Here is a 12,132-nt window from a genome sequence, read left to right as displayed (position 1 = left end):
AATGAGAGCGGTGGAAATGTCAGAGGGAAAATTAACTCGTGGTGGGGAGCGACAAAGTTGGGACTAGTCCTATGAAACGTGACAGACGTCATACTGCTAAAATAAAGTAACAGACCTAATACTACTAAAATTTATATGCGGATCATAAGATGACAGATGTAGCAGAGCTGAATTTGTCATGTATGTGAGTTTTCAAGGGATCGTAAACTCACGAGTTAAAGGGAGACGGGAAATTTGTTGCTCCGTAAAGGGTTACAGGCCATCGCCACAAGCCACCTCGGTGCAGCTGGGAAGCCTGGGGAATGTGAGATGTGCGAGGAGCAGTGTGAGTGTGTGCGAGTGTGCCTGTGTGTGTGACATGGGTGGAGTTTAAGGCTGCCTTTGCACCATTGATTCAAATCAGCCTTTAGGGGCTGTGTTCTGTCCTCAGCTTCAAGTTAGGGAGAGAGTGAGAGACAAAACCCCACACGCATTAAAGGGAAAAAGTTTCAAATCACAGTCATAACAGGAGAATCCTTCCCCCCTCCCTTTTCTCCTTCCCCCTTTCTTGGCGGCAGCTTCTGATGTGAGCCCATTTTTTTTTTCCAAATTTGGGATTTGTTGTGGAGAGGGGGGGAACAACAAATCACTGCTGGGATCCAGGCAGATTCCGGAATTGTGGACGATCCCCCAAAAATGTCGGATCCTACAGTCAACGCGCACCTGGAAGGTATCATATCCGACTTTGAAGGTACGTACATAGCAGATTTCTATATTCAGTGTGTTTGAAATGCATGGTATTCTGTTGGTGTCGTACGTGTGCTGGAGAGGAGAGAGAGAGAGAGAATAAAGATGCATGATGTAACACAGAAGATGGGAGGATAGATATAAATATAGACCGAGAGAAAAATGGTGTGCAGAACGTATAGGGGTTGTTAGATACGCATCTCAGAAATGTTGTAATAGCACGTAGGGTCGGGAAGTAGTGGCTGTAAGAAGAGACAGGTAATGGGCGAGAGAGAAAGACATGGTGGATAGAGGCTGAGGGAGAGCTGGCTGCAAATTACTCAGAAAGAGTGGTGAGTCACACAGAGGGGGAGGAAGTCGGAGACATAGAATAGAAGATAGAATTCACTGCAACACATCTGTATGTAGAGAAGAGGGAGAATCCATCAACGTTGCAGATATCTATGACGTTTCCGACACAATGTGACGTACATAAGTTGTGTACAGTATATAGCAGATAAATGAGACGCGTAGCAGAGTGCTAGTGAATCACTGACAGATGGGGGTCGACTCACAATTCTGCCATTGTTCACTATTAGTCAAGAGGACAGCCTAAAACTTGTAGTCCTCTAGCGTTAAAGGCTATAGGCCGGCCTTATGTCCTCACGTGTCCCTTGGGTTATGTTCCAGATGGCACTCCAGGCTTTCATGTGATCCAGGGGCCGTTTTCATTCTAATATTTTGCTGGTCCCTTTGTAGTAGTCAATGGTATTTTGTCCCAGCTGAAAGAAAGCCTGTGCCTCTCATGTTTCCCCCCTGTATGGTGGATGGGGTCAGCAGCTGAGCATGTCACTTCCAGAAAGTGACAAGTCTGAAAGATGGAGCAGCTGACTCCAGTGTATGGCGGTACTTCATTGGAGGGGTTGTTGAAATTGTTTTTGTTAATGGTCCTCTTGTTTGTTTGTTTATTTGTGTGTATACTCACCTATATAAACCGCCCCAGTGAGGGTTGATTATATGTCTGCAGCCATGATGTGCCTGTATACCCCGTGCCAGCCAATCACTGACAAACCCTCTTGTCCGGTTGCAGAATGTCAGCAATGATATCCCGTAGGGTAGAATTCTCAGACCTTAGCCCATAGGCTTGCTGTATGGGATGCCACTGCCAGGAAGGGATGGTGACTAGTGTTAAGCGAGCACTAAAATTCTCCAATGCTTGTTACTTGAGTTGAGCATTTTTCAATGCTCAAGTGTTCAACTTGAATAACAAGCCCTATTAAAGTCAATGGGAAACTCGAGCAATTAACCAGGTGGCAGATAGGAGGGTGCCTGGTTACCTTATTGCATTTTTTTTTCATTCAAATTTTTTTAGATTTTGAATATGTAGCACTAGCCAAACTCACCTGTCCGCACTCCTCCCGATGCCCTCTGGTGCCATCTCAAGCTCTCCTCTCACTGACAGCCCCCTAACCACTGTGCTGTCTGGCCGCAGCCAGCATTTGGCTAAGCAGGTTGTCACTGAGAGAGTGAACAGAAACAGCGGCATCTGGAGAAGTGCGGACATGTAAGTATGGCTGCTTTAGAAACTGGTTAAATATTCGTCAGTACAGTAGCGTGTATATTTAAAAAACACCCGATCACCCCAAGGTGCTCAGTTGAGCATCAAGCATCTGATGCTTGATCGAGCACTATGTTCGACTTAGCATACTCACTCAACACTATTGATGACATCACAGGTTACGCGATGCACTAATAGAACTTGGGCAGATTAAGTCATTTACAAGCTGAGCTATATTAAAAAAAAATTGAATCATCAAATTCTTAAAAATCACCTGTAATACTTGTATTCCTAAGCAAATGACAAGGCTGGAACATGTTTTCTTGTTGCTGTGCCTTGTACTATTTCTCAGTCTTACTAGAGATTGACTAATTAGCCAACTGGGTGTTATCAATTGGAGGCGTGTCCCTACCTTTTCTGGCACTGTCAGCTCTGATTGGATAGTGTCAGGCAGTGTAGGGACACGCCCACAACTAGTAGCACCCAGTTGACAATTTAGTCATATATTTCTAAAAAGAATAACAGGAATGGCATAAAACAGAGCAATACAAGTAGTTATTTCATAGGGAATACAAATATTCAATAATGGTGGTAGGAGCTGTAGAGTTGGGAGCTTCCACTGTCCATAATACAGCTGTTCCTACTTAGCTTTATATAGGAATCTACATGTGGATGAGTGTCTTAACCTAGAGTTCTTGGCTGCTTCAACCAGTTCATATTGTAATTGTAATTGGTTGTGTGAATGTGTCAGACAGTAAAACAGCATGTGAAAATTCATACTATGGCTGCCAATATACTAGAGACTTTGGACAAATCTGACCATTTTCTGCCGACCATTGTAACACATGCGACTAAAGACATGGTACACTCTGTTTGATCAAATAGTTTGATCGTGTGTACCCTGGGAGGAGTATATACGGTAAGCCCTTGCACCTGTGGGTTGCTGTTGCACCTTTTTTTTTTTTTGTCTGTACTTAAGCCACAAGCAGCGTGCAACGTGGAGTGTGAACAGAGTCATAGATGTGCTGCCAAAATTTCCCTTTTTTTTTTCTAAAGACAGATATCTGTCGAAAAGCTGGCCTGCTGTGTTAAAAAAAAAATGTCCATTGTCAAGTGCTATATACTATCAATAGACGTCTAGACAAGACCACATGTCATGGCAAAGGTCGATTGACAACTAAATTCATAGACCAAACCTGAACGACTCATAGTTTCAAAAAGGATGTCTGAAATTCCTAATGTATGGCCAACTTATTTCTATGTCATTTAGCTGTGCATTCCATTCCGCAAATCCATGGATCTTTTTTGGTTTTACCATGCAGAATTCCTACTGATATTTTAGGTAAAGGTGATAATAGGGTTATCTGCAGTCACCCCTAAATGTTTTGGTTTTGAGGAAAATTAGACTAGCAGTCAGGAATGAGCAGTAGCCTGGTGTGAACTTGGCCTGTTTTTACTCTCGTGTGACACACCCGCTTGCTTCTCAGCTTCCGGCAATGCAGGAGTTACACTGAGCTCTGCTGGACTTAATTGCTGCAGCTGAGCAAGTCTTTTGATTGACATATTCTTCTGCCTGTCCGGAACCTTGAGGATCAGAGCGCCGGTCCAGTGGGGATCCGGACCGGGCTCTTCATCCTCATAAAAGAAAGCTGAGCCAGTCCTTCTCTTCTGGCTATTAAGGTTCATATCGTGATCCCAGCTCCCCCTGTCTATTCCTGCGATCTTCGTTCCTAATTCCTCTGCTTGCTCGACCTGTTACCTGAACTCCCGCCTGACCTTTTACTACCTGATTGTTTCCTGATTTTGTACTGCTTTGCCTGGTTGGTTTTGATTTTGGCTTGTCGACTCTCCTTTTGTGTTTGTCTGTCTCGTTCTGTGTTACACTTATACCAGAGCAGGGACCGCCTTTGTGGTTGTCCGCAGCTGCCTAGGGGCGTTTGAGGCAAGTAGGTAGAGACAGTGTGCGAATTCAGGCTCCCTGTCCTGACACTAGCAGTCTGTGGTTAACTCTAAAAATCTATGTCTGATAGGGGGTGAGGCATAATAAAGAAGCTATACTTACCCTTCCCTCTACCCCTCTTGTCACCAGCTGTTTGATAGCCATCAATCTCCTGCAACGTCATGTCCTGGCTGAGAAATGCCCGCTCAGCCATTCACTGAAAGGGGTGGGACATCGCTGCAGTCGCTGACTAGCTGAGTGGGTACTTCCTGTCGAATGTTGACGATACAGGAAGCCAGGAGAAACTGGAGACCAGCGGGAAAGAGTGTGCTTGTTACACTGAGCTGCGAAGGCACAGGGATGGGAAAGAATACATTCTCTTTTTATATGCCCCTACCCGCCCAGGATTTTTAGATTTGTCCGGAGTTTCTTCTTTTAAGGTCAAAATTCAGCAAATCTGTGCAGATGCAAGAGCCTTCTTTATTGGTGTTTCTATTGCCTGGGGAACAATTGTTATGTAACAATTGCCACCTTCAGTTTACCCTTTGAAGTCCAAATTACCCCAACTGGGAATGGGGAACAGGGAAAGGTTTGAATCTCATCCTAATAATTATACGCATTATATAACCAAAATATAAAATAAAAAATTACAGATCTACTTTCATGGTGTGACATGCGAGTTTTTTTACTGGCTATCTCTCGGGCTGCATTGGTCACCAACTATGTGATGCTAGAGCACTAAAGGCAATAAATACAATTTGTTATGTTAATGAATTTTTAATCTGTACAGATTGAAGGTAAAACTTAATTAGGATTTTTTTTATAGTAATTTATATAGAAGGCCCTCATTATCATGCTTCATTTACAGATTGGTGTTGGTCCATGTGGCAAAGAAGCTGCTGGGACTCATTGACAACAGGCCTTAGATATGACCGGTCCTGCATCCCCAGTATTTTCGACTCTGTTCTACAGACTGCTGTATCCTGATGTTTTCATGGCAGTGCAGGACTTTTGTTTTTTAAATAGAACAATTAAGTAATGGAAGAACATTACAACAGTACATGCCGATAATTGGTTGTGGTAGAACGATGGTACAGAACAAGTCAGACATCTAGGTTTGAGTGTCTGCAATAGTCCATCAAGAAATGCTGAAACAGTTGTATTACATGTATAGGATTTTTTTATTTTCATCTAATTCCTGGCAGCGGCTTTGGCCTTTTTTTGAGCAATGTTTTTTGCCCTTGTCTTTTTGTCTTTCCTCTCTATCTTTCTGTGTGTTTCTTCCTCTGTGCTTCTTCTGTGTTCTGTATGAATCAGCTTGCAACATTTATCAATGTCCATCATCCTCAGTGAGTAGCTGCTCACTCACCCTGCAAGTACTAGTACATCTGTCCGCTACAATCAGACTTCGATACAAGCTTAATTTGTGTGTGTGTGTGTGATCGCTGGTGGGTCTTCCTATTGTGCCCTAAGTCCTGGGGGCATCTGAGTATGGGAAGCTGTTATTAGAACCCAGGAAAGGCAGCATAGCGACTCATCAGTATTGCTCCATAGAGCAGGTGTCCTCATACCACAGTGATTAGTAATGGACTCTTTATTTTAGTGGTAGGATCTGCAAACAAATCTACTTTGCAACCTGTCCCATAAGACTATGCAAACACCATAACTCTTCAAAATGACAAAATGAAATGTATGCCCCTTACTGCAAATACAGAATATAAGGCTTGTTTGGATCTGCCTTTCCCATTTAGCCAGGACCCCCCCATGAGCTCTTCCTGTGACTTCAATGGATTGAAGTGGCCCTCCAGAGCCGAAAGCGATCTTTGACAAAGCTTTCAACTCTCAACTCTAGCTAAAAGACCTGACCAGGGAATCCTTCATTTTTTAAAGCGTTACCCCTCTATGTCCATGGTAACAAGCCCAGGGATTTATGGTGTTATACATGCTCATTTATACGGGTGCAAGTCATCTCATGGTTAGTAAATATCTCACTTTATGATTTACCGCTTAGCTCTTTAAATGATGGCGGCTGAGCTCGGTTCATTGTCGTCATATAAGCGGTCACCCAGACTTGTTCCATACTTGGGATTTATTGCACCCACAATGCTTTTAGTATAGGTATCAAATGAATCGCCGTTGGAAAAGTGAGCAGGATTAGACATACAGTTTCGCTGTGCTCTGTGCAGGTCATCCAGGGGCCTTTGATTTGGTGCCATACATGTGGTAACTGTATTAATTAGGAGCTAGAAATCATTGGGAATTTACTCGCCCTTGAAGCACAATTCACATGATCCTGGTCCAACAATGGGTGCAACTGCAGTTTTGCAGGATTCTAGCAGGCGTTGCATACAGACTAACAGTAACTCATATGTGTTAGGCCCTTTTCACACTTGGATAGCATTGCACATTTGCTGTACTTGTCTGGAAAACATACAAACAGCCATTTACAGCCCTAAAAATGGGCGAAAAACTGTGTGGGAACGTGACCTAAAAGTTTAAAGGAGAAGTCCATCCAGACTGACTTTTTAGCAAAAGCTGGGGGAGAAGAAATGAAATAACATGCTCTTACCTCCCCCGCTCCAGCGCTGGTGGCTGCATACTGCTGCTCTAGTCCACTTCCTGGTCCCCGGCCACTTCCTGACCTGAGCTGGGACTCGGGTCGTAACTTGTAAGGTGCTTAGCCAATCAGCAGCCATAGTGCGGTCCCGCCTCGGCCGCTGACCTCACACGTCACGGCCACTTCCTGGTCTGAGCGGGGACCCAGGAACAAGAGCAGCGGTATGCGGCCACCAGCGCTGGAGCGGGGAGGGTGAAAGCATGTTATTATTTTTATCCTCCCCAGAATTTGCTAAAAAAATGGGTCTGGACGGACTTCTCCTTTCATTGCACTAGCGTCCTGACTTTCATTTTTACAATGAATTTGATGGATTTCCAATAGATCCTAATGGATCCTATTAGATAACAGGTGTCTGATGTTCTTCTCATGAGTGGAATACTGCGCTTACCACATGTGAGCAGGAAGGAAAACACTAATTTTTTTTGCAAAAGCAGGTTGTAAATAATGAACATGTTCCTTATTTTGATGGACGTAATCTATTATGGCCGTTATTGTGTACTCTGTGTGCACTGCTGGCCATTTTCCTATTTACTTCAATGAAGTGCATTATTATATTAAATATACATCTAGATTTTAGTAATATTTTACTGTGTGTGAACTGATCCTATGGTGTCCAGCTACTGGAATCTGTAGCAGTCAGTTGTAGTCTGAGGGTCAATCTGGCAGCAAGTATGTCATTTCCCCACAGCTCCACTACAGGAAATAGGGAGGCATTACACAGCTCTCATTATGATTATGCGTAGGCCTGGAGTCGGGAACAAGAAACACTCTTTATAGCCGCTCTCCATACTGGCTAAAATATGCAATGTTTATTGAAGGGTACACCATCTCAGTTAACAGAATTCCATAATAAACCTTTTCAGACCAACAACTAGAGATGATCGGACCAACAGTAAGTCTAGCCGAACCCGAACCGCATGGCGCTGCCATTGATTGGAACGGTCCAGTCTGAGAGTCATAGGTGTCCTAGGGCTCCGTCCATATTTTCCAGGTAGCGGTAATCAACTGGATTCAGACAAACTTAAGGCCTTATTACAGCAAATGATTATTGGCTGTACTTTGCCAATTAGTGTAATGTCGCATGTTAAAGGACCACGATCAGCCAACATGCACAATGTCAGCTAATCGTGGTCGTTCAACATTTTGAAAAGTCATGATGACGTCAGCGATGGTCTACTACTTGTCGCTCCGTGTAATAGGACCGCCACTGACTGCAATGGGCAGCCCGGACGATTTAAGGATCATTCGAGCGGCCCCTCCCGCTGTTCCCCCTCGGAACGAGGAGCAAACAAGTGCTGACCTGACAGTTTGGTGATCACTTCCCCCTTATATCAGGCCATCTAATACGGCCTTTACTCTAAGTAAGTATCTCTCCCAACAACCATTTTATACTGTGACATTTCCCAAGGGTTATGGGCCAGCTTTACCAGTCTTTTTCGCCTACTTAGACACAGTTACCTCCCCCATTTTACCATCACAAGGGCCTAGCTCATGACATCATTAAAGTTTTTTATTGGTTTCCATTCATGGTGGATTTTAGCTCATATTTACCCCACTGTGTAAAAACCCAACCATCTCTAGACATGTGACCATAGCACAAAGGGAGTATGGTGAAATGATTTCACTCGGTAGAAGACGTACGTATATACATTGAGGAGCCCCCAGCATACACAGACCTCGTTTCATTACCTTAATATGCATGACCAATCTATGTTTGCCCCAAGCACATCATTCTTTGTAGACGATCACTGCCAGCACGTTAATCCCTGACTACGCCTCCTTTGAATTAATACTTCCTTAGCCTCGGAGCATGGCTTTCCTGTGCAGAAACTTGTGACACGCTTGTAATAAATCATTGACAGTGTTTAGTTAGACAATCCTGTATGACTTTTTATTATTAGTAGTGTTGTTCTGCAGTTTCATAACATGAAATATTGCATGTCCCTCTAATTCTGTCGTAGTAGGACGATGCTGCGCATAGTAGGACGGTGCTATAGCATCTGGAACGTCTTCTGCGTCTTGCAGGGATGGTTATGCCCAGGTGTTCAGGACACAGCCCGGGGCTTATGGCATTTTTATTCCACCAGGTGAGCTTACTGGACAGAAAGGAAGTTACAGATCCAGGAATTCCTTTTCTGACCCATCCAACATTACCCTTGAACTAAATGATCTTCAACCTGTGACTTTCCAGCTGTTGTAAAATGACAACTCCCAGTCTGCGGCTGTCAGGGCATGCTGGGATCTCTGGTTTCGTAACAGCTGCAGAACCACAAGTTTAAGACCAGGACTCGAAAAAGATAAAAAATCTAAGGGTATATTTGCATGGGCAAAAAGGCCCCAAACAAGTATCAAAAAGCCCCTTAAAATATTCCAAAAAAACATGTAGTTTCCAGCTTGACTTTGACCTCAATCATTCAAAATCCCTAAAAAAAAAAATGCAACAGGTTGGGGCAGGTACAGTATATCTAGGAGCATAACTAGGGGCTCCGCACCAACCTAGGCCCCTAAACCAGATAATATATATTTACGCTCTGGACATCTGGACACTATATAAGTGATTCCAGTACAGTTATATCCACAGGTGATGTTTTCTGACTGGAGTCGTTGACTTTTTCTTTTCTATCTTGCTCGGACCACCATGGTGACACTTCTTGCTCCTCACTTCTTTAGCACCCTTCTTTTGCTACCCTTTGTACCCTCTTAAAGTTACCCCCACACCTCCACAGAACAGTGACAACATACAGGGCTTCAGGTGGTAATAGTGCCATACACAATAATATGCCCCCCCCCCCCTTTTGGCACCGCACAGTAACAATGCCCTTTTTTTGTCTGCACACAAAAATAGTTCCTAACTTGAGCCCTCCTGACAGTAAAGTAACTAATAGTGCTCCATTAGGGGCAATTTATCATCTCTGTGCCTTGGCATAGACTGCAAAAAGTCTTACATTTTTGCACAAATAAGGGGAGATTTATCAAACATGGTGTAAAGTGAAACTGTCTCAGTTGCCCCTAGCAACCAATCAGATTCCCCCTTTCATTCCTCACAGACTCTTTGGAAAATGAAAGGTGGAATCTGATTGGTTGCTAGGGGCAACTGGGCCTGTTTCACTTTACACCATGTTTTAATCTCCCCCATAGGGTTGTTGTTTTTTCTACTTTTTGCCAGTGCAGAACCCATATACTAGTTGGGCACAGCATGGAGCCTACTTATGTCAGTATCTTAATTCCTAGCATAAGCCCGCGCAGTGCAAACACACAAAGTACGTACTACGCACGCTGTTCTCTATTATGACTGTGTCCGAGCTCCATTCTCAGGGGGACAGAGTTACAAGAAAGGAGGAAAGTGTGATATAATGATGGTAATAGTAATGGTTATAGTAATGATGGCTGTGATGTCAATGAGTCATATGAGCTGGAGCCGGAAGTTGACGCTACAGGAAGTTCATCTTATAAACATACAAATGTGCACTGGGGAATGGGAACAAAGCATGACAGAGGGCACAGAAATAAAGAAACTTTGTGGACAGTGAATGGGGCCTTCATATGAGTGGGCGGCCACTTCTCTGCTAGTAAGAGCTCTTAGGGTCCTATTACACGAGCCAATGAAGGTCCGATCAACGGCCGCTCGTTTATTAAAGCTATTACTTAGCCGATTATTATTTAGCAAGGGCTGCACTGACATCGTGAGTGATGTCTGTGCAGCCTTTGCCCAAAGAGTTAACATTAATTGACCACGTCCCCAGTCCTGTGCACTGCAGCTTCAAATCGGTCTGTCTGCGCTGACAGGCTGCTCAGCTAATCACTGGCCAGGACCACTGCGGCCAGTAATTGGCTCAGCGGCCTGGCAGCTCAGACAGGCCGCTCTGATGCTGCAGTGTGTGGGATCGGGGAGAAAGCAGAGCACAAGAGAGGAGAGGTAATTTAAACTATTTGTTGAATCATCAGCCGATGGTGACGCATCACTATTACATGTAGCGATGTGTAGTCGGCGGACAATGATATTAGGTCAGAGCCTGAAGAAACGATCAGCTGATGATCCTTGTGATCGTCTGATCGTTCTCTCTATTACACGGAGGGAATCACCCAATTATCGCTCCATGTAATAGGGCCCTTACACTAATGACAATGTGATCTTATAGAAGTATTTGTATAAAGATTCTCTGTCCTATGACTTACCCATAAGGTTATGTTCACACACAGTAAAATTATAGCAAAATATGGCCATATTTTTATTATAATAACATGCTCCATTGACGTTTATGGGAAATTGGTTGGCAGTGCATAAACCATATAGAATAACTATAGTTCATAGTAATGAACATGCTCATTATTTACAACCTGCGTGTAAAGTGCAGTATTAGGCTATGTTCACATGCTGTAAGAGACCGGCCAAACTCTGAAAAGATCTGTAGTACCTGTAGTAACGGCTGTGTCATCCGTGTAGCATCCGTGTGCGCCCGCATCAGAACTCCCCACTGCCAGAGCCGCTCGCTCTTTTGTGTGAACTGACAGGGTTTTCTACATGTCAGTTTTCTATGGCACCACTAGGGGTCCCGGACGGAGTGTATACCAAGTGTATCAGAAGTAACGCAATTACGATCAGAAGTAACGATTATCGTTACATGGAAATGAGTGAACGTTTTCAGGTCTTTCGCAATAGCGGTCGTTTGAGATCATTAACGATTATGCAAACGATAATCGTCTGGTGGAATAGGGCCCTTACTCAGTATTCTGGTGTCAAATTTACAAGGAAATCTGAGACCTAGGGTTATTTCTCTGATTTTTTTCTGTTACTTAATCTTTACATCTTATGAAAGGAGCACTTTATAAAATACATGTTGCTATCGCAATGCTATAGTGTGAAAGGTCGACCAAATATGATATTTTACAAGGTGGTCTCCACAAGGCCAATTAAATCTTGCTTAGCCAGCAAAAAACGTCCCTTAAATCTTGGATTGCTGCTAAAACGTATGATGAGCAGAAACTTGATAAGGTGCAACATATACTTTTTCGACCTATATTTATGCCTAGAAGAATTCTGCTTTGAAAGAAAGGTCACGTCGTGTCAAACCACCCCTACCCTATCCCCCTCACCCTCACTTTTATGTGTCCATCATCATTCTAACCTCATCACCCTTCAAAACAAGATGGGATTTCCACCAGCAGCGCAGGAAGTGACAGTAGGAGTTTACATTCATTGTTTTTTCCATCCTGCTTGATCTTTTTGAAACACTGTAACCATGACTGTTAGATGAGATTGGAAACCATTTGTCAGGCTGGTCGCGGAGTATTTGTTTTATGGACTATAGAATA

At 43.6% G+C, this 12,132-nt stretch overlaps 1 protein-coding gene across 4 annotated transcripts in view; it reads left to right on the top strand.

Annotated features, from left to right (window-relative positions):
• The window catches only part of SEPTIN9 (septin 9), a 191,159-nt gene that overhangs the window by 80,347 nt on the left and 98,680 nt on the right, over positions 1-12,132 (top strand). Inside the window, exon 1 of one of the 4 annotated variants that reach the window (XM_069951618.1) lies at positions 439-730. The exons of 2 other annotated variants lie outside the window; for them this stretch is intronic. In XM_069951618.1, the coding sequence (XP_069807719.1) occupies positions 676-730 (55 nt within the window). In that variant the 5' untranslated portion in view covers positions 439-675. Of the gene's footprint in view, positions 1-438; positions 731-10,000; positions 10,080-12,132 lie in introns of those variants that run through there. One more of the 4 variants, XM_069951617.1, reaches the window with a different exon arrangement.

This window comes from Dendropsophus ebraccatus, chromosome 14 (assembly GCF_027789765.1).
Source record: "Dendropsophus ebraccatus isolate aDenEbr1 chromosome 14, aDenEbr1.pat, whole genome shotgun sequence".
NCBI classification, from domain to species: domain Eukaryota; kingdom Metazoa; phylum Chordata; class Amphibia; order Anura; family Hylidae; genus Dendropsophus; species Dendropsophus ebraccatus.
The sequence above is the reverse complement of the archived record's forward strand: the minus strand, read 5'-3'. Positions and strand labels throughout refer to the sequence as shown.